Source organism: Melopsittacus undulatus, chromosome 3 (genome assembly GCF_012275295.1).
Source record: "Melopsittacus undulatus isolate bMelUnd1 chromosome 3, bMelUnd1.mat.Z, whole genome shotgun sequence".
NCBI classification, from domain to species: Eukaryota; Metazoa; Chordata; class Aves; order Psittaciformes; family Psittaculidae; genus Melopsittacus; species Melopsittacus undulatus.
The window spans coordinates 86,949,356-86,974,814 of record NC_047529.1 but is presented as its reverse complement, the minus strand read 5'-3'; the positions used below and the strand labels follow the sequence as shown (position 1 = coordinate 86,974,814).

General features: G+C 37.4%; 1 protein-coding gene across 3 annotated transcripts in view; it reads right to left on the bottom strand.

Annotated features, from left to right (window-relative positions):
- SMOC2 (SPARC related modular calcium binding 2) overlaps positions 1-25,459 on the bottom strand; it is a 141,328-nt gene that overhangs the window by 48,051 nt on the left and 67,818 nt on the right. The window contains exons 6-7 of one of the 3 annotated variants that reach the window (XM_031048588.2): positions 22,196-22,279; positions 21,317-21,391 (exon numbers count right to left, since the gene is read on the bottom strand). The exons of 1 other annotated variant lie outside the window; for it this stretch is intronic. In XM_031048588.2, the coding sequence (XP_030904448.1) occupies positions 21,317-21,391; positions 22,196-22,279 (159 nt within the window). The remainder of the gene's footprint in view (positions 1-21,316; positions 21,392-22,195; positions 22,280-25,459) is intronic. One more of the 3 variants, XM_031048589.2, reaches the window with a different exon arrangement.

Here is a 25,459-nt window from a genome sequence, read left to right as displayed (position 1 = left end):
CTCTGTGATGACTAAGAGCTCTTATCACAATGCTACCATACCAAAAATAATTGCCTTTGTAATGTCAGTAGAGTCATTGTCAACATTCATTTGCCAGGAGAACCAGTAATGTCATTAACTTAGAAAATGTCTGACATTTTCTCCAAACAATCTGACAACAACAAAGATTTGGAACCATAACAGATGGATGCTAGAAGTTCTTAAAATGAACAGTACAGAATAAGATGTATACCGCAACACAAGTAGGATAAATAAATCATTAAAATGCATCAAATTTTCTATGGAATGAGTTACTACAATAACACTCATTCTGGAAAGAGAAAAATATTTACATTCTAGCTTCATTTCATGGAATATGCTTATGCTGTTACTATTTCACTTAGTTCCTTCAGTTTGATCTTGCTGAAAAAAAAGTGGATGCTTTTCCAAGCATCTTAGTTCAATAAAATAATTAGATGGCTGAAAAATCCTTTTGACATAATCTACAATGTTAGCCAGCCACACTATGACTCAGTTGGGATCCTTAATTTCAGGTTGATAAACCTTCTTGCAATTTCTATACAAACCTGTATTTTATTCCAGGTTTGTAAGTGATTCAACACACATATTTGTCGTGTAAGCAAATATACCTTTTTGTCCAGTTTTACACCAAGAGCCTTTGCACCACCCTATGACTTAACTGAAAAAGGACTTTCTGAATGATTAAGTAAAACTGCTGTTCACAACTGAGTTTTAAAATTTGATTAAATACAATGTACATTGAACTTCGTATGTCATATTGCTACTCTGTTTCTTCCCTTTACAGTTTAAATGGTAGTTACTAAATATACTTTTCCTGTTCTGGTTCAAGATGCCTTCATAGTCCACTAAAAACGATCAGCAAAAATGTTGCATCTTTTGTCAATGTAAAAGATACTCCAGCTAATTACAAACTGTGGATAAGTTTCATGTTTCATATAAAATCTTCAGCCAATTCTTGTTGCCAGTTATCTTTAAGAAAACAGTCTGGACTTCAATGAATTAAGTTATTTTACATGAACAGAAAAATACCTCAGTAGTAGTAAGGTATAACACTGTAAATCTTTATTTGTGAAAGACTCCATTTATTCATCTCTGATGGGTTACTTAGACTGTTAATTAATGTTTACATGGGAGTGTCATGGAGGAGTAAAAAGGTGGCTTTTCTGGAAAAGTCATTCTGAAGAAACTACATAACTGTGCATTTGTTTGTAGCACATCTAAACTGCTGATCACTTACTATGTAAGTTATGATTATCATCTTGTTGGTCTTGTAACAGGAGATGTTTTATCCCCTTGCTTCACAAATTCTGGCAGTTGTTGTGATGTGTCTTATCACAGCTTCTCCCGATGTGGAATTTCATGATGGCAAACAATTTGTGAGGGTTTTTTTTTTTTTTCTTGAATGTAAATCACTATATGTATGTCTAAATTTCAGTATGTTATGCAGAAACAAGTTGCCAAATTTGCATAAAATTACAAAGGCATCTGAATGCTACTTTAACATTTCCTGCCACTATGCAAATATTTCCCTCCAATTTCCTTAACCCTACAATGTGTATATGACAAACAGAATCTATTCCAAGAAATTCTGGTTTCAGTTGGTTCCTTCCCTCTCCTTTCCTCATTATCATAATGGGCCATGAAAGGACAATTTAGACAGCCTGATTTCCAGGGCAAAGGGATCTTTTATTAGGGCTTGAAGCTCAATGTCGTCTATAGAAAGCAGGTAACAAGAAACCTGTGAATAAAAATACTCCAAAAAGTGACACATATGCTCTAGGAGTGCAGTGTAACATTAGAGACAGTTAATACTGCAGTTGCCTCATGTTTCTGAGAGGATATAGAGACAGAATATATTCATGTCCAAATTTCAGTATGTAAAGACTTAAATTCTATGACAATTTCTGTTAATCAAATCATCTGTCTGTCCTAGTTAATAAGCCTAATTTAGGCACTCCTTTAGAACACTTCAAACAATTACACAAGTTTTGTGCTAGTTTATTTCACAACCATAATAATTAGGATGCATAAACAGTATTCCTATTGTCACCCATGCAATGCTCCAATGAGTTCAGATCTCACAGGGATAAGAATTCGATCCATTTGCTTAGGATGAACCCTCCTTGAACCAGTGCAGTTAACAAGCTTCAAGAAAACTGACTCCAACAGGTTTTTATATTTTCAATGAGTTTTCGTAGTCTTCAAATTTCATTGAATGGATTTCCACTTACATTACACCAAATTGTATTTCCACATATGACCAAAATGTTCACTTTAGAAAGGCAGTGGGAAGTAGGATAATTTCTATTCAAGCTATGCTCTCCCTGCAGAGGAGTGTATGTTGACTGGATGGCAAAATGATCCATTACAATAGTGGCCCTGTTATTCCTAACCAGCAAATATGCACCTTCAAGGCAAATTAGCAGGTTCTTTATCTGTAGCTGACAAATTTCATCACCCAGAATCCACCATGTCTGCTCCTGCTAGAAACACACCCAATACAAATGGCAAAAATGTCCTTAAGTTATTTCATTCTTGGGAAGGGGAGGTGTTAACTCTATGGCTACCTATTCTTTAAGGGTATCCAGCTTTCATTTAGACCTTCTCTAGCATGGTAGATTCCTTCTCTGAAGTAGATGTTTGATATAATGCAGTTTAAAATGCCAGCTTCATACTTTTTGTGTACACAAAGTTTTTTCTCCTCATCCTTCATGGCCCCTGTATGGGCATCTCACACCAATCTTTCTCAAGAAGACCTGTTCTTACAAGAATTTGTCTGCCTGCCCTCTCTTGACAGTTTCAAATAAACTCAACTCTAACAGAAATTAAGTGCAGCTCAAGGCTGTAAACAAATGCAGGAATTCATGTGCTCATGCAGCTAACTTCTATAAAGACTATTCATTAACCTAAAATCAAATAAAAAGTATTTATGTGGCCCAATCTTCCCCCGGCAGAAATCCACAGACAAATACCCACTAAATTCAATGGACAATACATCAGACCCCAGCTGGACATTTTCACATGCAAGTATGTTTGCAATAAAGGCTAACATTTGCTCATAGACCAAGTACTGATTGTAAGGAATAGGTAACATTAATAAACACTCAACCTTAGTCCCAACATCAAGATGGCAATGAAAACCTAAGACTAAATTAGACTATTAATACTCATCTGGCACCACATGTTTTGATTTACATTAGGTTTAGATATGCATCCACATGAGGGTTCTCAAGGCCTGGAGTAAGCTGACAACATTCCTACCCGTATTTTTCTTTGTTTGTAAAAACTGTGGGAACCAAATATTTCAGGCCCCTTGTGTGCATTTGCAGAATGCTCTCAATGTACAGTTGATCACTATTTTGCACTTCTAGATCTTGGGCGAATGATTGTGGCTAAACACAAAGCTCATGGCTTCAATGCAGTCCTAAAAATTAATTTATGTACTTTACTCCACTGAACAAAGCAGGATAAATCACAGACAGATGCTCTCATTTATCTATGTGGGTTTGTACACAAAGGCATTGCAATACTCAAGGAGAACCATCTGGAAACGCACTAAGCCCATCAAAACAGAGATCTAAACCACAGAGACCACCAGCCCCCATTTAGCTTACCTGAAAAGAACATGATCACAACCAATCTAATCTATGTGTATACACCATGATTTTCTCAACTCTTACCCTGGGTTTAAGCAGTCAAGTAGCACTATGTCAAATCAGGGTTTCTGCAATACACAAATTCTGATTCCATCAACAGACACAAGTTTGTGATCCCACAAGACAAATATGTCACATGAAAATAGGATGACTTGCTCTTTAACTAAAATCCAAACCCACTTGTCTATTGGAGCTTTTGAAAGAGTTTCTGGTTTAGGAAAGGTTTTGCAAATACCTCTGCAATTTTTTATTTTTCTTAGAAATTGAGACACTAAGAGTACCATGAGAAAAATCGTAACCATGACACTGTAAAAGAAAATGAACTGTATTGCCTCAAAAGCCTGCTATTTCAGCATTGCTTGTTTGTTTGCTTGCTTGCTTGTTTGTTTAATTTTTAGCCCAGCTTATTGGTTAGAGGTGAGGAATATTATGTAAGTAGTCAAACTTCTCCTCTCACTTATTACTAATTTCAATTACTTAATTATTCATTTATAATCTTTTCTTCTCCTTAACTGAGTTCTCCCACTGCCATTGTAAGGATTATAAAATTAGCTCCTGTTTTTAAACAAAATGTAACTCTATATTTTGCCATTGTTATTTAGATTGAGTAGAAAAGTAGTGTGAGATCTGTCCACTCACAAGAATCTAGTTTTCCATCTACAAGCATGACAGAATCTGGCTTTAAATATTTAAGTATTAGCATTTACTCCTGCTGTAGATAAATGACAGAGAAAAATAAAACCAGTACACATTAGACTAGAAGTCTGAGTAATTTCAAAGATGTATTTTGCATTAGAGCCAAAATGTATATCCTAAACATCCTGATTCAAACACTTATTATGCCATCTATGATATGTGTGAGAGCAGTGAACCAAGAGTAGCACACTTTTCTTAAATCATTAACAGCAATGTGAGGAAGTGACAGCAAGCCTTTGCAAAGTGGATTGCCTGAGCCAGACTTGATCCAAGGACCATGTTTACACCCTACCTTCTACAATGGATCTTTGAATCCAACCTTAACATAAATTAAAAGTTCTTTTAAGCCAGCTGGTCAATCACATGGCAACAATCTTTACAAGGAGAGTGAAAAATCTTCTGAAGAAATGAGGTCCCTCATCCCCTTTTAGTCAGTGAGCCATGGACATTCACCTAGATTGCAATTATTCATTGCAAACTGGAGAGAAAATAGATTATCATCTCCAGGTGCTCTTGCTCAACTTTGTTAACTTGGCTACCCTAAAAAGAGAGAGAATACTGTGCAGAAGACTGCCCTATCCTGCAAGGATACACCTGAAAGCAATTATTTGCCAAATGAGCTGAAAACTGCTTGTCCTACTTAAGAGGAAATATCAGTTCCTATTATTGCTAGCTATGGCTGCCTCACCCTGCCAAAGCAGAGAGCGCCATAGCATTCAAACTGCAAAACCAACTAAACAAGAAAGACACCGCCCAAAATTACAGCAATTGAAAATCATTGACTTTTCCCAAATACAGTGGCTTGCTGGCCAATTTGTTACAGCAATCTAAAGGCTCATTCATTAAACAAAATTGTGCAAAGCTACCATTCTTCCTTTATGAGTATGTTGACCAGCAAATGTTAGTCTTCTGCCAGGGGAAAAACCTCTCATTTTTAAATAATTACTTGAATGAAAATAAAGTTGGTTCACTTTTTCCACAGAGCTGTGAAAACGAAAGTCTTTGCCAGGTGAGCTGAGGGTAAGTATTTGTTTGAACATCTCTACTAAAAATTACAAAACAAAATGTGCAAACTGGGGTGCCTAAATTCATACTTTGGCACTTAAATAAGCCAGCCAGCTTATAGGAATGTTTATCAACCCAGCACTTCTCCTCAGTGAAACAGGGGTTGTTTCTGTTCACCACTTCAGAAACTGAAATACTTACATCAGTGCCTGGATATGACTTTGGATACTTGACCTTAGGCATGCAAGTAATTTTATTTTCAGAAGTGTACACTGGCATCTGTGGCTGCAGTTTGTGACATGTTCCTGCCATTGGTCCACACTGCTAATGCTGTTGGCATCATTCAGTGTTTTCCAGTCTTATTGGTTAACTCATGCCTGAGGTGGGTGTTCTCCACCTACACTTTGTTTTCTAAGCAGGAACTCATTTGCAACCACCTTACAGAGAGAACCCTGACTACTGTTCCAGAAGCCAGCAGGTAGGAGGACATTCAGCCGGTTTATGGGAACGTGATCCAAAGTGCAAGTTAAAAAATATGCAGATGTATTCAAAAAATAGGAGAATACTGTTTTGCATTTATGTAGTTCTCCTCTGCACGTCTCACAGTATCTTACAAAATGGTCAATATAATATGGACCTCTGTCTAGTCCACAGCAGCCTTCATGGGCATCACACAATTGTATAGATTTGGCCCTCTGACACTGAGCAGGAATACAGTGATTAAACAAGCTGCTGAAACAGAAATCCTCATCTCCCTCAGTGTTTCAGTGAGTGTTACTTTGACAGCCATAATACAAAAGTTTATGCTTCCATCATTCCTACTGCCTCTTCAGTGACTGAGCAGAATGATCCACCTCCAGGGCTCTCAGATATGTACCCTTCAAAACTACTTGATTTAAAAAAATCCAATATATAAAACTTCTATTCATGCTGGGAACATATCTGCACCCTGAAAAGTTAATTAATGACAGATGAATCAAAAACTGGACACTTTTATACTGACTTGCGTTTCTTCCTCTTGTCAAAGAGAAGGCAGGAAGCAGGTGGAAAATGAGCATGCATATTATTGCTCATGTCTCTAATTATAAAAACCATGTTGTGCAATGAAGTCTTTTAACAAAGCAAGAAGCAAATACTGTAAAGTGCTATCATCTGCTGAGTCACACTGCTCCCGGAACGTATTAACTCTTGTCCTCAGTATGAGATTCGATAAACAACATGAACATGAAGCCTGGTCAAAAGGTAGCTGCATTGGTTTAACCCTGCACAAATCCAAGGCTCATCTTAGATTAAAAGCTGTCCAGGTCTTTCCCCGCAGCACATCTATATCCAAAATGGACTAATTATCTAACATGTAGGAAGTCAGTATTGATAACAGGAGAGGTGCAGGATTCAGATAGAAGATTGTTTATTGATTTCAGCAAAGTTTTGTATGCAATAAAGAGGATGAGCCACGGAAGAATAAAAGCCAGTAAGAATACTCTAATATTGTTTTTTTCAGCTCTAACTTTTTAATATAGTTTTATGTTGCTCTTTTCTTTTTTTTTTCATATGGCCATGGTTAAACAGCTCAGCTTGTGCTTTGGTTTCAAAAGCAATGCCAAATCCTTGACGTGGCTTTGGAGAAACTTCAAACTTTGGAGAAAAACAAGGGCAATCCGTATTAAAAATAAAAATGCTAGTTCCACCCCACTTTCATATGTTTTTAAAAAGGAATATTTCTCTGAAGTTTAGATAATGTTATATATGGTGTGATAGTGAAACATCCCTATGCTTTTGAAGAATGGAAGCCCCCTATCATATCAAAAATTCCAGGCCATAATTTCTGCTCGTGTAAACTGGAACCATTCCACTGTACACAGTAAGGATCACTAACAGAAAAGTTGGTACCTTGCACACCCGGAACAGTTTTAAAGGCTTCTTTGATGATGCATAGTAGTAAAGTCAAAGATTTTTCTGAACCAGTAAAATTTGAGTTTTAAAGTGTAGCTAATGATCCTTGATACTTTACAAGCCATGGTTACTTTAAGTTCTCAGATGATTATTAGCTTTAAGTGTGTTTAACGTACTACATAAATGACCTGTGCCAATAGAATAAGCGTTACATAAGTATTGTTCAACAATCCATTCTGTGTGAGAGTAAAAAACAGCTTTTAGAAAGTGTTATTTTTCAAAGTGTTTCCTTAGCTTGTTTCCCACAAATAGTTTCAGCCCTTTCAGACCTGCTCACGTCCTGTCTCCCCACACATATATACCTCATTTATTTTGAGAAGTTCTGCAACCAACAAGAGAAAATCCGAAAGACTGGTTTTAGCAGTACTGTTCACATAACAGATTCTAAATATTTAACTTTTGCAGATAACAAGCATCACAGGAAACGGCAATGTTGGCATTCAGTCACCTAATAAGGAGAAGTTTTTATTATCGCTTATGTGAAGACAGTTCTGTTATTCTTTCTACATATTACACATTGTATACTTTGTTTTCTTTTTAATTTGGGAAGATTAAAGGTTGTTTGATGGCTTGAAAATAACACAAAAGGAAGCTTGGTGCATGATGCTCCCAGGAGGTTTTGAAGCTGTCATAACTGAAGCTGTTGCTAATTAAATATGTCTATTGTTATAAAATAAATCTCTGCCAAACCAATCGACCACTATCATAATTAATGAAGTCCACAAGGGCCTTTAATGGGACTTGTTTTCATCAATCAGGAGGAGCAAACACGGGCTAATTAAGACTGGAAAAGCCTGCGCTTTTACAAACCTGCTTTCCTTGGGTCATGCTTGTGAATAACTACAGTAGAGTCATTTAGACAAAGATAACATGGAAGTCAAAACACAGGCTCTCACTTGCACCAAAGTCATGGGCATCCTCTTTTCACTTCTGTTCTACTTATACGTTTAATGCCAGCATCCAGTGGCAGGTAGAGTTTGCAGAAATGCAGGGATGAATTTTTTAAGTTATCAATCAATTGCAAGGAAAAAGAGTGAAAATCTAATGTCATCATTTACATTAATGAAAAAAAGAAACCAACAAACAAAAAGCAGGAAGTCTAGATGCAAAATTGAAACTGAGAGAAAGGTTTTAGGTTGTGCCTCTTCACTTTGAGAAATTCAAATATTTCAACTGGTCAATACAAAATCTTTTTCTTCACTTCCACCTCTGATACCATAAGTCTGTAAAATTCTTTACTGTATAGAATAGTCCTGTACTAGAAGCTGTATAAACCATCTCTCTGCTGAAACTTTTGCTTTAGTTTGCACTGATTTGTCCAGACTGCAACAGCCCTCCCAGAAGCAGAGCCAAGGTTAGAGCCCGGGAGTTCCTGGCTGGCTGCCCTGAATGTAAGCAATGAAACCATGCTGTCTCCTTGCACTAGCTGACGTCAGATGCTTTTGCATACAATACTTTGTAGACCACTTAAGTCTCCCCAGTGACATCCTGAGGAAGTAAGATTGGCACAGAGTATAGGTCAAGACTTTGAGCATTGGTCATTCAGATGAACAATGTTGATGTTGTGACACTTACATTGAGTTTTATTTGCAAAATACAATTGACTTCACAAAAACAGCCTTGACTATGGAAACATTCTTACTTACTGGATTAATGCTGAAAATATACTCCACTAGCTTTAGAATCAAACGCCTGAGTTGCTCCTGCAGTTTGGTACCCTCCTGTATCCTTCAGTATAGATACCACAGCTGGACAAGGTATCCCTGAAATGGTCTCTCTATGTAGAAAAATTTTAAAACATCAGCATTTGAAACTGAAGACAAAAATCAAGAAACATGCAGTGAAGTCACTATTGACAGAAGGGAAAGCAGTCTGCAAAGAAAGGACTCGGAACGGAATTCTGTGTGTGCCACCAACTGGAGGATGATTGATTATGTGGTAGATAAGAGAGACTATGATAAAATTACATAAGGCTCCAACAAAAGTGGGTATGCAAAAAAATAAAGCTTAAAGATAGTATTCTGACCCACTAACTTACTTACTCAATTATACAGGGGACAAAAAGACCTGAAGCCAGTCATTTTTCCTCTAGCCTTGCTGTAGACAGGGGATGCTCCACATAAAAGTCATATAGGCTCATTTTGGCAAGAATATTGAAAAGGTAATTGCACCATGACATCCCTGAGATTAGCATATGGTTAGTTGTGTGAGATTACATTCCTAGACATGCACGAAAGTATGCATGAATATTCAATGCTTCTGAATATGAATACGTTTCAATGCGCAAAAGTCATCATCTCATCTGGAGAGAATGAAATTTTACAGAAAGTTAATAAAGAGATAATAGTTTGTTCACTCTTTCAGCTGGCAATACAAGCGGAGCAGCTGAGCCCTTGTGTTGAGGGCTCTATTAAAGTCAAGAGGAATTTCAGCTATGCAATAGCAGCAGGACTGGGGTAGACAGTCCTATTATCACTGATCCAGCAGACTGATACCACATTCTAACTGTTAAAGAAATGAGTGTTCAGTGTGTTTCCAAGAGACAACACCATCATCAATCTTGTACCACTAATGCCCTCATTTAGAGGAAAAATTAAATACTAAAAAAACCCCCCTCCAGGTCTGATTCTCTTCTCTCGTCATAAGGCTTCCCGTGGCATTACTCTTCTAATTGCAGTGGAGTCACTTCTATTTACACTGCTTTGAGTAACATGCCTGCTGAAACTAAACCATCTCCTCCTACAGTCATTTGCTGTTATTGTATGAGACTGTTTAGTTAAAGGGATGAACTACAGGATGTGTGACTACATTAGAAGTCACTGTTTCATACTTGGGAAGCTGGCAGGGAAATGGGCAGAACTGACCTTTCAAATCACTGACATTTATATTGATATTTTTGGCTTTGCTGATTCCCTGTCGTATCAACTCAAAGGAACTAAAAATCTTGTCTCAAAAATTATCTTAGATTTCTTTTTAAACATGATTAGGCCCTGAAAGACACTAAAATTTTATGCCACTTAAGCTAGGCAAGATACAGCCTTTATTGAGCTAAACAGGAGAACAACAAGAATGAGGAATCTCTCATTACCTTCAGGCAGTAAGGGCTATTGAGATTATGGCTTTAGGTACCTGGTGGGAGTTTGAGGAAAGTAAGAGAAGAAACATCCAAGATCAGAAGTTACTTACACTTCTGGTTTGTGAGACACTCAACCATTCCTACAATTTGAACCAGAACAGATCATACAATCCTGAACTATTTTCTGTTGCCCTGATCTAACTGGGTGCACTGGAAAACACTTCAAGGGCATTACAGGTCACCAAAACTTGAGGGATTTATGCATTTATAATACATTCTAGTCCAACAAAAACAGCATCCAATAAGTCATTCAAATAGGGGACAGTAAGTCTTTTCATTTTGCTATATTGTCTTTACTCACTGAAGGACAACAAAAATGTTAAGTTTGAATAACACTACAATCTCACTGGAAAACAATGGGAACAGGTAACCCCATTGTTTAAGCAGCAATAATATAGATTTTTTCATACCTGATTATGACTTTAATGCGGGTGGTTGAAAAATTTTGTCATGACCATCTCTAGTGGGAAATCTGGTCTTTAAATGAAAAGGTGTTTTTTTCACTTAGAACACTTAGAACACTTAGAGTGTTGATTTTTGATAAACATGTGATTTTTAATGAGAACAAAATTAAACCAGAACGAGTAGTTTCCTTGTGTTGAGCTTCCCAGAGAACCAAAAAATCAAAGATGCCTAAAAGTTTCCTGAGGTATCTGAGTTTTTAAAATGGGGAGACCCCTGTATCCTGCATGCATAGTTAGCCTAAGGACCCTGGCCCCTGAAAAAGGAGAAGTTAATGAAGTTTCAAAATTACAACTGCCACAAAGCATTACAATGACCAATGAAGATCTTGAGTTTTGAGACAAAACTGTTCAGCTTTTTGAAGGTTTTTTGTTTATTTGGATTTTCATCTTTAAAATACTTTTTTTTTAGCTGAAAATGCAGATCTTCTCAAAAAAAAAGTTCTTAAAGAAGTCATTCTTTCCATAGAAGGCTGCATTTTCAACTACTTTGGTATATTAAATTTTGCCCTCTCTTTTCTCTTGTGTTTTATAACGTACCAAGAGAATTTAAGATCTGAAATTTAATTTACAGCCTTAATCTTATTTAAATATAGTTTTATTTGTGGTTGAATGCAGATACTTGGCCTGCTGTTCTTAAACTGAAACAGGTATTAAAAATAGCTTAATGAAAAACAGTGGTCTGTCTCTTCAACCACTGCTTCTTCTCCCGTAACATAGAAATCTAGTGCATTATGGCAACAATAGTTAATGTTTTTTCTAAGTAGTGTAGACTGCAGGGAAAACTGTCTAGCATTTATCTAGACAGAGCATGATGGACAGAGTGGAGTGAAGCAGAAAACAAGCCAGTAATAATACAATACTTGGGGTATATATGGCATCTTGCAGATGAAAAGATCTCGAAGTGGTTTTACATACTTTAGAAATGTAATTTGTCTAGGACATGTTCCCTTGTGCCAATTATGACCCTTGGTGTAGCTTTTCATGGAAAGGAATCTCTAATCTGGCCCCAATCCAGTGTACTGCATCAAGGGCAGGTTAGGCGAAAGGATCCCTGGATGACACTTGATGTGGGACCTTAACAGTACATAAAAACAAATGCTGCAGTACAGGCTTGGACTGATGTGTTAGCTGCACTGCAGACATATGGCCAACACTAAGGTTCTGGGGAGAATTCCACTCCTCCCACAAAAGTCCCTGTAGAAGTTAAATTTCTCTTGCTTTTGTATCAAATGGAAAATGTTAACAGCACTGATGAAGCCTCAAAAAGTTCCTGCATCACATGGCAATTTTTTCAAGAATTAAGGAAAAAGTCGAGATTTGGCTTTTGGAAAACAATTAAGCAATGCATGAACTGTAGCATGAGCTGTCAGTCTTTTCAGGAAGTTTGTCAGAGACACATGGTTTGGCAAATAAGAAGGTTGGAAGTCAGATGTGATAAATCATCTCATTAAAAATCCCTCCAAATTTAAACCACTGTGATTGCCCATAACCTAATCTACCCAGGAACATCTAGAAATTAATTTAGACTGTCAGAAATGTACATTCAGGAAACTGAGGCAAAACTGACTTCCAGTCACCAGAACTGACTCATGTTACATGGCTACCAGTCCTTCCATGGTCCATATTTCCATTGACAGCAGAGTTTTTGTGCAGAATGTGGCCAGATCAAGCAGCAGAATTCCATACTTTACTCGATATTAACAGGGGAGTATTCTACCATAACTGGTTTTGGCTTTTAAAAAAAAACCTCTTAGTTATTGGAAAGGTGGAAAGTTGGTCATTTGACTTATCTACATGGAAGAAAGAGACAACTACTTTCCTCGGAACAGTCTAGTTTGTCTTATCTAATGAGAACAATCTTGCCAGAGCAGCTAACTGGATGACTTTGATTAAAATTAAGAGCGAGACTTGAAATGATAATTTTCTTAACGTTAGCATTTTTGAGTATGATGAATCCACAATGCTTGCCCTTTAATCTTAACCGCCATATGAGAAGTCAGCAGCACTTGAAATGGACCTTCCCACTTCAGTTCTAGGGGTGATTCTGAAAGAGATCTAACATATATATAGTTTTTGTTCATTGCCTTTAGGTTTTTTAACTGTGGGCATGGGGGAAGCAGGGAAAGGAAGGCATTTTTGCATGAATGTGAATATTTTCTCCTATCAGATCACTGGGATAATGATGATGGAGGGCCTGGCAGTTCTTGCTGTTGTCCCTGTTGGACTTCTAATTTGGAAGACCTTCTATATGTTTGGAAAATCTTCTACATATCACCCAGGAATCATAGTATAGCCATAGCCAGATTCAGACTATCCTGACTGAAAGATTTATCTATTTCCCATAAAGATTATGTTTTTAGAGATGATCCAGTCCAGTATGTTTCTGTGCATTAATGTGACTTACATAACTTTTTTTTCATCTATTATTAAAATATAGACTGGTAGCTTGACATCCCTCTTGGGATTTAGAAAACTTATTGATGCTTTTATGATTATATAATCTGATGTCTGGTAAACTGTGGAAACCTACTGGTAGATGGGGGAGTGCATGTCTAAAAGCTGAAGGAGAACTTCAAGCAGGACTATTGTGTCATTTATTTGCTGCAGAAAGTAGTGTGATATAACCAAAAATGGTCAGGAAGGATTACTATCTTTTGGCATCAAGTTTTAACATACTCAATAAAACACAATTATCAACCTTGTATAAAACAGATATTTTCTTCTTTTTTTTTTCCTCTTTTTTCCTTTTTCTTTTTTTGTTTGTCCCACAGTGAGGGTCCAATAAAACCCTGGAACATCCTGAGCATAAAGAATGTCAACTGGATGTAAAACAGAACTCTTTTTTTAATGGCTTAGGATGGGAGGATCTTCCCCTGTCGTGGGAGGAAAAAACTGGAAATGTCAGTGCTTGATCTTTATAAAGGTTTTGGACTAATATGTAAAATTAAAATGAAGATAAATGAAAATGCTTGTGAAAAGGATTATTAAAAATAGGACAGTAATAAACATGATCCAGCAGCTTGCAAATTAGGAATGTATCATAATATACTAGCACTGTGAGGAGGTCTGGAAAGTTTTATCTTCTTGGAAGAGACTGAAAGAAAACTGGAATTTTCCTTTACCAGTTTAGGACAGACAAGGCAAAGCAAGTAAAGTAAGGTAAAAGCAAGGCAAAAAGACCAAAGACTATAAAGAGTAATCTTCACAGGTGAAGAGGGTGAAGAATACTGCTCCCTCTGCATAATAGCTCAATCAAGACTACTATATCATTAAAAATTGCTACTGAAAAGTAAGACAAAATTCTGCATTAGGAATTAAGTCAACCATTTACTAATAGGCCCTAATTGTGTGAACAATCAGTAGTTTCAAAAAATCCAGTTTTTCAGCTGTCAAGGAGTATCTCAAAACCAGTGTTCTGAAAGAATAGTACACTGAAACTCTTCTGATTCTTGACAGAAAAAAAAAAAAAAACAACCCAACAAAATCCAAAACAAACCCCAAACCAACAAAAAAAATGGAAGAGAACTACGTCCTACTCTTCAATATTTAAAATAAAACAGTAGGGGATATAACAAGATATGACAGTGCCTCACACATCTTCCTCCCCCAGAGTTTCTTAACCATACTGTTCTTATAGTAAAATACAAATCAGAAATTATACTTCACTCCAAATAGTTCATTCATTCAAAAACTCTAAAGGGAATATTTCAGTGAGTCAGCAACCAGACCTAACCTAAAGAGTCTGAGAAGGCCACAGGATTCTTGGCCTGGAAGCTTCCAGTTCTTCTCTCTATCAGTTTTTTGTACTTAACTTCCTCACAATGCTTTTTTCTTTATCTGTCACATTTTCTTTATCTGTCACATCCAGCTTTCTGAGATAATAGACAAAATAACAAATATTCTATCAGCTGATGCCTTCCGTCACCCACAAACTTTACAAGGCCCAAAAGTCAGATCTGTGACATCACAAAAGATTCAGATTTTAGCTGTAGAAGTCACAAAAAATGCTAATACCTTTCCTTGTGAACCAACTTGCAGATGAGCCCAAACTATAAAATTCACAGTAATAATATCTATATTTTGACTTGTCTTGAATTTGGCAGAGACTGACTGCCCATCTGTAATAGAGTGGGCTTCATCTGAGAGAATGCATATGTAGACTTAATAGCCAGTTCATAGGTTTGAAGATTTATTTAAAATCAATAGTTCTGCCTTCTACTTACTTTCATGGTTTGAATTGAGGTTCTTAGGGTCAGTTCAATGCCATTTTGGGTACTCTGGGCTGTCATCAATCCTGCATACCAAACCATCACTGATTTCTAGTAGGCTGTCATAACTCTAGCCCATGCACATATCAGATACTCTAAGCCATATGAAGCCTATATTTCAGCAACTTATTTCCATGCTTTTGATTTCTCCAGCTACAGCTAATGGCTGTATTTACAATGCAAGTTCAGGATCTTACTTTTTTCTTGCTAGCTCAAACACTTTCAACTGCACGTAGTTTATCTTCAGTCAATATTAAAAGCAATATCTGGTAAATGCAACCATTTATGAGAATAAATACAAAGTCACTGAGATGTAACTCATTTTCCTGTCTATACGTTTCTCATTTTGCCATGCTTAGAAAGAAACAGCTATTAGAATTTATGTGATTGGGTAAACACACCAACTCTTGCATTTATTTCCTCTGAAAAAAATAAAAATTAAAAAAAACTTTTTGTTTTTTTCATGCAGGCTTTTTTAACTTCAGAGCTGAGTTTTGCCAGGATAGGCATAGCAGGAGGACATTAACCAGGTTCAATCTGGAATGAACATGAGCTTTGGAGTATGGAACAGGTTTTGTACTGGTTCTTTGTAAGACGGTGACTTTCAGGGAATCATCAGCGCACAGGGATCCCAGGATCCCACTGAATAATTGCCTCTGAGAAAGAAAACAATATTAACAAAACAGAAACCTCACTGACAGCCAACATAGTTTCCACGTGAGAAAAACTCACATGTACAAATGCTTTAAAGCAGTCAGATGACAAGGCAATAAAAACTGTGTTAAAATCTTAGAATGTCACTCTGTCACATTAGTCAGTCTCACCAGCAGACTGCCAACAGAGTCAGTCTATGCGGGCAGATGAATGCAAGCACCTATTTCATAGAGATACAGACAGGTAATTGCTAGTTACATTATTACCTTAAATTCGCTATTTTACTGTATTAAGAATGTGTTCACAGTGGATATTATACTGTTTTCATTTGCATTTGCAGGCAGTCTGTACAATATGCGCACTTCAGTGTTCTCCCAGATGGGGTTTTGAGAATGAAACTCCTGTTAGATTGAGCCCTCTGGGGCTAATTGATAAAATCTTGTAACAGTTTTAAAGCTCTGAAACAGAGGATCTGCACTAAACCGGCAGCAATAAACCACTACTCTGTTGTGTCAGAAAATTAACTGAAAAGCTACATGTTCCTTTCGTGTGTGCACAGCCAAAGCAAAAATGAGACTAAAGATGATTCTACATTACCAGAGTTGGCTGAAGTCTGGGCACTCTTAAAGTCACTAAAGCCATCGTTTGAGGAGAGAATTAATAATGATTTAGGATTCTTTGTCATAACCATATCACCCACGTTTGGCATGGATGTGTTAAGCATTTTGACAGTTTGACCCTCCCTTGGCAGCCTTTATGCCAGAAAGTCTTCCTCTGGGCCGACCCTATTGCTTGCTGGATCATGTACAGCTTGTCCTCCAGCACCTGCTTAAAGCATAAAGCTGGCACAGAGCACAAAGCTGGCACAAAGCACTACATCACGTGCCTGTACTTGATCCAGATGAAATGTGAACTATTGCGTGAACTAGTAGCATGTAGTCAGAGTATGAATGGCTGCTCAAACACTGTCTGGGACTTCTGCCATTGACTGCGAGGGGCCCTAAGTTTCTACCCACTCATTTCATGTATTTAAAAATTAACACATGAATCAAAGTCAAGTATCTGTTCTGTCATGTGCTCTCCACCCACATGAAAGTTACACGTAGCCCTGAAGCCACAATAACTGGCAACTACTGAGTACATAGTCTTAGATACCCAGTTTCTTCAAGGAAAAAGCCTTCTGTCCTCTGGTCTTTGTAAAATAGACAAGCTCTAAAAGAGTACTACCTGAACTTTCAACTGATTCTGGGTGGGATAAAGTTTATCTGTCTACAGGATAAATACTTTTACATCAGCTAGAGATCCAAACTAGTCACCACTGTGAGGTCCAGGTATCTAGTTAGCTGCTCGAGCGCAGGTGTTGACTTTACGATGTGGGCTGCTCTCTAGAATCCACTTGACCTCAACTCCACAAACTACAGCATGAATTTAGACACCAAGTCCATATAGAGGCAGCAGTGTGTTGGCTGCTATAATGTTTTAATCAGAAGCCATATAGTATCATGCTTGATTGTTTTCAATGCACTTTTCTCCATTTGACAGCTATTGCTGTAATTCTATTTCTGTCAATATGATGTGGCAAACCCACAATACTTTCTGGGAAACTGAAGAAGAAATGAGGAATGTGGGCTTCAAAATAATCCAAAAGATACAAAAAAACAACCAAGAAATGAAATACCTGCAAAGCCACCAAGGCACATGTATAAAACAATCTCAGCAAACACTATGTTATTTTAGCAACAAGACGCATACTTTTTTCCTAACTCTGAAAAGAAAAAAATCTTTAAAAATATCCAAAAGTCATTTTCAACATACAAAAGAGCTAAAATGGAGATCACAAAATCATAGAATCATAGAATAGTTAAGGTTGGAAAGGACCTTAAGATCATCTAGTTCCAACCCCAATGCCACTGGCAGGGACACCTCCCACTAAACTATGCCAGAATCACAGAGTCATTAGGATTGGAAGGGACTTTTTAGAGATTATCTAGTCTAACTCCCCTGCTAAGACAGGGCCACCTGGAGAAGCTTACACAGAACATGTCCAGGCGGTTATGGAATGTCTCCAGAGAGAGAGATTCCACAACCTCCCTGGGAAGTCTGTTCCAGTGCCACCCTCAACATAAAGAAGTTCTCCCTCATGTTTAGGTGAAACTTCTTGTGCTTTAGTTTATGGTCATTGCTCCTCATCCTGTTGCTGGGCACCACTGAAAAGAGTCTGGCACCATCCTCCTGGCAGCAGCCTTTGAGATATTGATAGGCATTAATGAGGTCTCCTCTCAGTCTTCTCTAGACTTAACAGGTCCACCTCCCACAATCTCTCCTCACAAGAAAGATGCTCTAAACCCCTGATCACCTTTGTGGCCCTCTGCTGCACCCTTCTCAGTAGCTCCTTGTCTTGTCCTGAGGAGCCCAGAAGTGGACACAGTACTTCAGATGTGGCTTTACCAGGGTCAAATAGAGGGGGAGCTCAAAAACACTCAAAAACCACTCTAAACACTGCTATTGTTACATGACCCAGCATTGATGGGGGGGATTGCCACCAGTAACATTTGATCATCAAAAGTTAGTATGTTCAATTGCACTCTCCAGTTGTCTTTAGTAAGCAGCAAAAGCCTATTTTTCTGTAGAATAAAAAAAGACTATGCCCTACAAATCATTATAGAACATGGATACATAATCCAGTAATTTCATGCCCTGCATCTCCCAAATACCATTATTTTGTGCTAAATTAATTTGGTCTGATTTAATCAAATGAAAGTACTGGATAACTATTATAAACTAGAATTCCAAAAGCCATTATTTTCTATGTTCCAAAACCTAAAAGCTTATGCTGACTTTACTGGCTAACTGTAACTGGCAGATCATTCGCAGAGAAGCTAAAGCAAATCTCTTCAGGATGAGTACAGTAAATTTAATGTATTAATTTATGATCCTTAACTCACAAAAATATTCTTGTAAGGAGATGGACTTCTCAGGTCAAGACAAGTTTCTTTATGCTCATGACTTTGTTGACGATGACATATTAGAACAGGTGAAAAATAGAAAAGTTAATAGCGATAAAGACTAAAATAGTATTAAGTAGGATATTTGGACTTTGCCTGAAATTTTTAGCTTTATTATTTTTCTTTAGTTATTTTCTACAGGCAGGGCTAGGTCATAGTGTTATTTGCACCTGAAGAATTTATTTGAAAACACTTGGGTTACTGTAGCACAAGAAAGGAAAACTTAATCCACTATGAATAAATTGGGTTTCATTTTTATAAAGCAGTTTACAGGGAGTCATAAATTCTCCTCATTTTACTCCAACAAACACAATTTAGTAAGATTTCTGGATTTTGTATGACAAAGTCTGAATCAGAGTTTGCTAAGCAAACTGAGTAAAGAAGACAACTGTATTTATCCCTTATATTGAAGCCTGGGTGTCCAAAGGTGGTTAGTTTACAATTCAGTGGATTCAGTCATGAGGTCCCTCCATACACATAGCAGCCCAGAGTTCATTCTCTGTGGATGTTCCCAAAAGCCCTGGCACCACTTGGAATGGGAAAATCTAACCTAGACCTTAAAAGACCTGTTTACTGAATATCAGTGAGGCTTAGCCATCAAAACAACTTATGAATGTACAGTCACTGACACGCATTATACTTTGGAGTCTGGAAGAGAGATGCTGTCTAGCAGAACTGGTGAGGACACTGTTTTTAGTACCTAGATCCAACTTGATTATGTATATTATATTGCATATACAAGAGAAGTTCAGAAGAGAGACTAGTGGTTGCTTCTAGCACATCAGGTATGCCAACAAATTAAAAGAAGGATGGCCACAAAATGTCTGCTGCCTTCTGCTAGTTCAGGTATGGCACCAAAGACTGCAACAACTGCTAGCCCTCCAGAGATACATACATACATGTGTACATAGTACAGTTGTGAGCAAGTCCTGTTAGCAAATCCAACACAACCATGCTTTTGATGCTAATGCACTAAGGACTAACAATCATAAAACAGATTATGTTTCTGGCTTCTCTTCCTTTGCAGATATGTCTTTAGATGGACTGAAGGTTACAAGTTCATGGTAATAAACCCAACTTTTCTTTGGTGCTTTTCTGATTTATTTATGTGTGTGTGTGTGTGTTGAAACTGTATTCCAGCAGCTCCATTGCAAACTCAAGGGTTCTTGCTTTAATTCTAGTCTCTAGCACCATAAAAATTAAATTAACACCCCTAAAAGTGACTTATTCCTATATATATATTTTACACAACAGAAATCCCGAAGGAATTCTGTTCTTGCTAACACTGAGTGAAGAAATGCAGAATAAATGTCCAGCACAGAAAGTGTTTGCTTCAAACTCTTGCCTACACTCTAAGGTCCTTCCCCTGAGCACCTACTGGAGAATCAAGGAGAGGAAAAAACATTAATAATGATTGCTTTCATGTTAAAAATCTGTAAACCTATTAGTAAAGATATGTCAGTCTGTTGTATGATAATTGCTTCTCTTTTAAAATCCTTTTGGGCCTCAATTCAGTAAAATACTTAAACACAGTACTTTATGTAAAACACAACTTCAGTTTCCATTGGATTTGAAGTGTGCTTTTGCATGGTTCACTGAATCACAGCCTGTATCATTAACGATTCCTTCTGAATTAAACATTTTTTCAGAGAAAAAGAAACTAGGAAACCCAGATTCTCTGAAGTTTGTTCCACTGAAAGGAAGGAGCAGCAAGGAAGGCATCAAAACTTGTAATCCACCAAAACACTGAATCTATCCAAATATTTTAAGAGGCTTCTGTCTCAGGACATTCACCTGACATTCCTAGTCCAGGTTTACAAAGCTCAATTCTGAACAATGGTGAAAAAAAATAAAGCCAAAATTCAGCAATTACAAAACAAAGCAAGATAATTAATTTACACTAAACTGGTGATCAGGTTGTAAATAATGGATGATGTAGCAAAAAAAAAAAAACCAAACAAACAAAAAACAAACAAAACCACCGTCTTTCCACTTTTCCTGTTAACAGATGACTGGTTTCTAATGGGGTTGTCTCCTAAGATATACCACCAAACACTTGTAACCTACACCGTCATTTTCCAATCACCTTCTTGCTACACATCACCCTACAAAAATAAAATAGAAGTAGACAACAAAGAGGGAGAGAATTAAAGTGGATGAAAAAAATAAATGTCAGATCCACTCACAGATGCACACAGATGTGAGCCAGAAACTTCAATGGAGTAGTATCAATTTACACGTACTAAAGCCTGGCCAAAAATACCTCTATATAAAATGAACATATAATGCGTGAGCCTACAAAATCATTACAATGCCCATCATAAAGTTGCTTTCATATGATAAGAGTGGAAGTGTAATGGTTATTAAAATGGCTTTCACTTAAATGGCTTGTTTTAACAAGGCTTAATTCATGTCTTCATGGGAGCTTTGCAAAGTAAGGACAATTTAAGTTTCTTACCTGAGCTTTTATTAGTTTTATTTTGTCTACTCTTTACTTGCTCAGTCCATAATGTAGGATAACGAGAAGCTATATCTAGGGGAAAAAAAAAATAATTTAAAATATTACTTTCTTTTTTTTTAAACAAAAGTTACTAGCAGCTGTATAGTAACTGGCTGATTTTAAATACACATGGATCTAAAAATAAAGAGACACACTGGTGTTTATTGGACGAGTTAAAACCTTTATTCATACAAAGGTATGAATAGTTTCTTCCTTATCCAATTCATACAAAAGGTTGAAAGCAATACTTTCAGACTAAAATTATGTTTAATCAGAATAAAAATCTCCCAGTGTGGACACAAAATATGTAATAACTTCAGAACAGATTCTGTGAGATTTTCAGTGAATAGTAAGGCAGCCACAAGACAGGACAATTATTGCATGTAGGCCTTGAGCTTTCAATTTACAGAGCACCAAATTTCTCCAGACACATATAAGCCTGACAAAATATCAACCTTAATATTACATAGGCAATATGTTGTGGATAGAATTTACCCTTTAACATTCTCACCTGGCCACTCAGTCTAAATCTGCACTCGGACTCAAGTTTAATACCTGTCTCTGCTTTGTGTAGTGACAATTAAAATTGCTAATGTCGGACTCTCTAGCTGTAGTGTCATCTTAAAACTATCACATGAAATAAAGACTCTGTTGTGTTTGCAGTCTTCATTTGGAAAAAAGGGACAGATGTTTGCATTTTCTTGCAACTAATTAACTCTCAAGAGTTAGTTGCTCAAGGGGTAGTTACTCAAACTCTTAAGGTAGCCTTGGATATTACAATATACAGTCTATACTGCCCAGTTAAAACCGTACTGTTAAGTTCCTGTCGATGCTCACCTTCTTCATCACCTTGAGGCTGAGTCTCCAGCGCGGGAGCTGAGGCATCATCTGAATTCAGAATGGAAAAGATTTGCAAGGAGACTACAATTATGAGAGTAAGCTAAATAAGTGTACATACGTGATTGATACTAATGATTTGCACATAGCCCCGGCCAGTAAACAAATAATTTAAATATTATTTATAGGTACTACACAGAACAGATATATCACATCTACAGACTATGGAGTATAAATGGATAGCTTTTGAGGTTATGGCTGGCAAAATGATTGCAGGGTTCTGATGAGGCATGAAGTGATCAGGCTGCTCCCTGGACAATAATTCTGCATTTTTAAAGCTGTACATTAATACCTATAGATTATAACTGAGGAAATCAGCATTTTTGTCAGTAACTGGAAAATATATAGAAGGAGTAAGACCTGTGAAAGCAAAAGCAGTCTGGGGCGAATGAGTTGCTGCAGACATGTTGACACCTTAAAATGAAAGTAAAGTTTCTTTCAGCCCAGCAGGATCTATTTAACAGTCAACTGATCTTATGAGCAAGATTCACAGATTAAAGGACGAGAATATCATTGCATAATTCTTATCCTCCAGTCAGCCATCTCCATCCATCTGCTACCAACCATTACTGAAAGAAAAGAAAGAGGAAATTTTACAGAAATTGTAAGAGGATGTGAGTAAATTTAGGTTCACTGAAGCACAGTGGAAGTAGTGCTGCAAAAGAAAACCTCAATATGAAAAAATATTTAATTTAGCTTGATGTGAGAGACTGCAGTACCCAAAGACCTATCTTTACCTTATTGTTTTTTGTTACTTAAAATTACTGCAGATACTGGGTAAACATGACCTATAGGACTTGCTAGTACATACTTTCCAGTCATTGCTGTTTCCTGTAGCATGGCACTTACTCCAGCACCAGGTGTCTGTCAGTAGACAGCATCTTCCATGCAAGGGTTTTATTTCTTGCAATTTCACAGCTGGATGTCTGACCAACATATTTTCCTGGTTGTTTTCCTGGCATTTTCATGTAAGCTAGACCAAAGTTAACTGAGAAGCTTCCTCTTACATGTAGCCCTACCACGGTAACAGTGAGGAGCAGCTTTAATGCTAACACACTATCTGTTTCCATTTCTTCTTGCTACTACAAGTCAGAATAGCCTTTTCCCTGCTCTCTTTGATGTCATTACCCCAGGGATTTCTTTTTGCAAATCTTTATTTTCTTTATGCAGATCATGCAGAGGACTCTGGAAGCCACAGCCTAGTTCACAGAAAATAGAGTTACCAGGTAAAACCCAAATTTTCAGCCATGGCACACTAGCCTCTATGCTTTTCATAAAACCAAAACAGAAGCAATAGAAACTTATTTTAACTGCAAAATGTTCTAACCAAAGCATGAAAAGGTGTCCTTTAAGAGCGTTCATTCTTCACGTCCATGTAATGACAGGCAACTTTGCTCCGGTTCCTTAACAGACTGTCACTTTTCATTAGTTTTGCTTGGCATTTTTGTGGTGTCCTCTGGGTGGTGGAATAAGACCATTGATTAATTTCAGAGAAGCCACCAAGTATCCTAGTGTACTGAGGATCAAGATATATATTTAGATCATCAATCAGCACATGATTCAGAAAACACAGAATTTCAGAGGGTAGCTTACAGTAGGTAAATATTCCCAAGACCCCAGACAGAAACTCAGGTTTTAGTTTACATTACATTTCTCTAATCCTCTTTTGCTACACAGGTTCAGCTTCTGACACATCTGATCTTATGCTGTTACCTGAAATTGAGATATAATGGTGCAACTTCAGTGATTTTAGCGCAATTAAAGTTAGCCCTTTGAACTCTGTTCAGGCAGCATTTGAAACAGTTTATCGATTTTCATTTTTAAAAACTCGACAGATGTTTAATGACTGAATCATAAAACTGGCCTCATGTCGCTCCCCATCCCCCAAAAATATAAAGAGGCTTGCTTTCGATCATCAATGGACCAAATACTTTTTGCAAGGTATCTGTATAATCTAAGAGGCATTAAATTCAATCCATAACTCCCTCAGGTGCTGAACTACCCTTAATCTGCTGGAAGATGCCTACATTAATTTTCTGTTAGCCCTCTGTCAGGTACATCACCTTTTCACAGAAAACCCCTTTAAGAATGACGACGCATGTGGCATTCCATTGGTCAAAACAGAGTCACAGTTCATCTTCATGTTAATTGGATATCTCACAGGTTAATTGCATAGGTCTTTGTGGCAGGCACAGGCATACCAGTCCATATGTGCATATATTTAAACAGAAACCATCTCTTTGCTGTCAAGAGTTCAGTTACCAAGAATATAGCCCTGCAGTCAGCTAAGAATTAGAAAAAAGGGATGTGATCCCACCCCTGACACCTGTGCTTTACAGATTGTCTGAATATTTTCCTTGATTAGAGGAGGAAACTTTGGGGCCAGGGAAGATACTTTAGGAATTATCTTTAAAGTTTTACTCCTGCTTGGTTTAATGTGAAAATTTGCAAGCATGCAAACTGACCTCCAAAGCCTGCAGCTGGAAATTTTCTTTCAGTATTGAAATAGAGAGAGCAAGGTTAACAACTGCAACAGATATGGCCCACCAGGTCATCTTCTCCTCTGAGTCTCTGTGTGACATCTTGGAAGAAGAAACTGTCTCAGGCTAAGTCTATGCTGTCTCTTGAGTAGAGTTCCTCACACTTGAAGGTCTGGAACATGCTCTCTGCAGCAGTGAGAACATTGTGAACCTGCCTAAGCTCGGTGGGTTATAATACGGTCAAGGTACCCCCATCCAGGCACCTCTGATTAGTTCACAGGAACGTGCAGAGGAAAGATGAACAGGGAGTTTTATGGCTATTTCAAAAACTACTGCTGTGCCTTTTCAAGCTGAGCTACAGAATATTTTTTACTACACTGACTGTGAAACTGAAGCACAGTTCTCACTCAGCTGATCCTGTTCACTGCTCCATGATGGTTCCTAAAGATGTTGTGATGTCTCTAACAGCATCACTTTCTTTGAAGCATGCTTAAGGTCTGACTTTAAAGACTGACTGGAAAAACGGTGGGGAGAGGAAGTTAGCAGCATCTGAGAAGAGCCAAGGACTGCCTGGGAACCTGGTCAGTGGCTGTCCATGCTGCAGACTTGTGATGGAGCATAAAAATAGGGTGTGATTAAAATGCAACCATATCACTTTAGACACAAATATTCGTGATGCGAAGGAAGACTTGATAAATAGTGTTCATTCCAGTTCCTTTTTCTG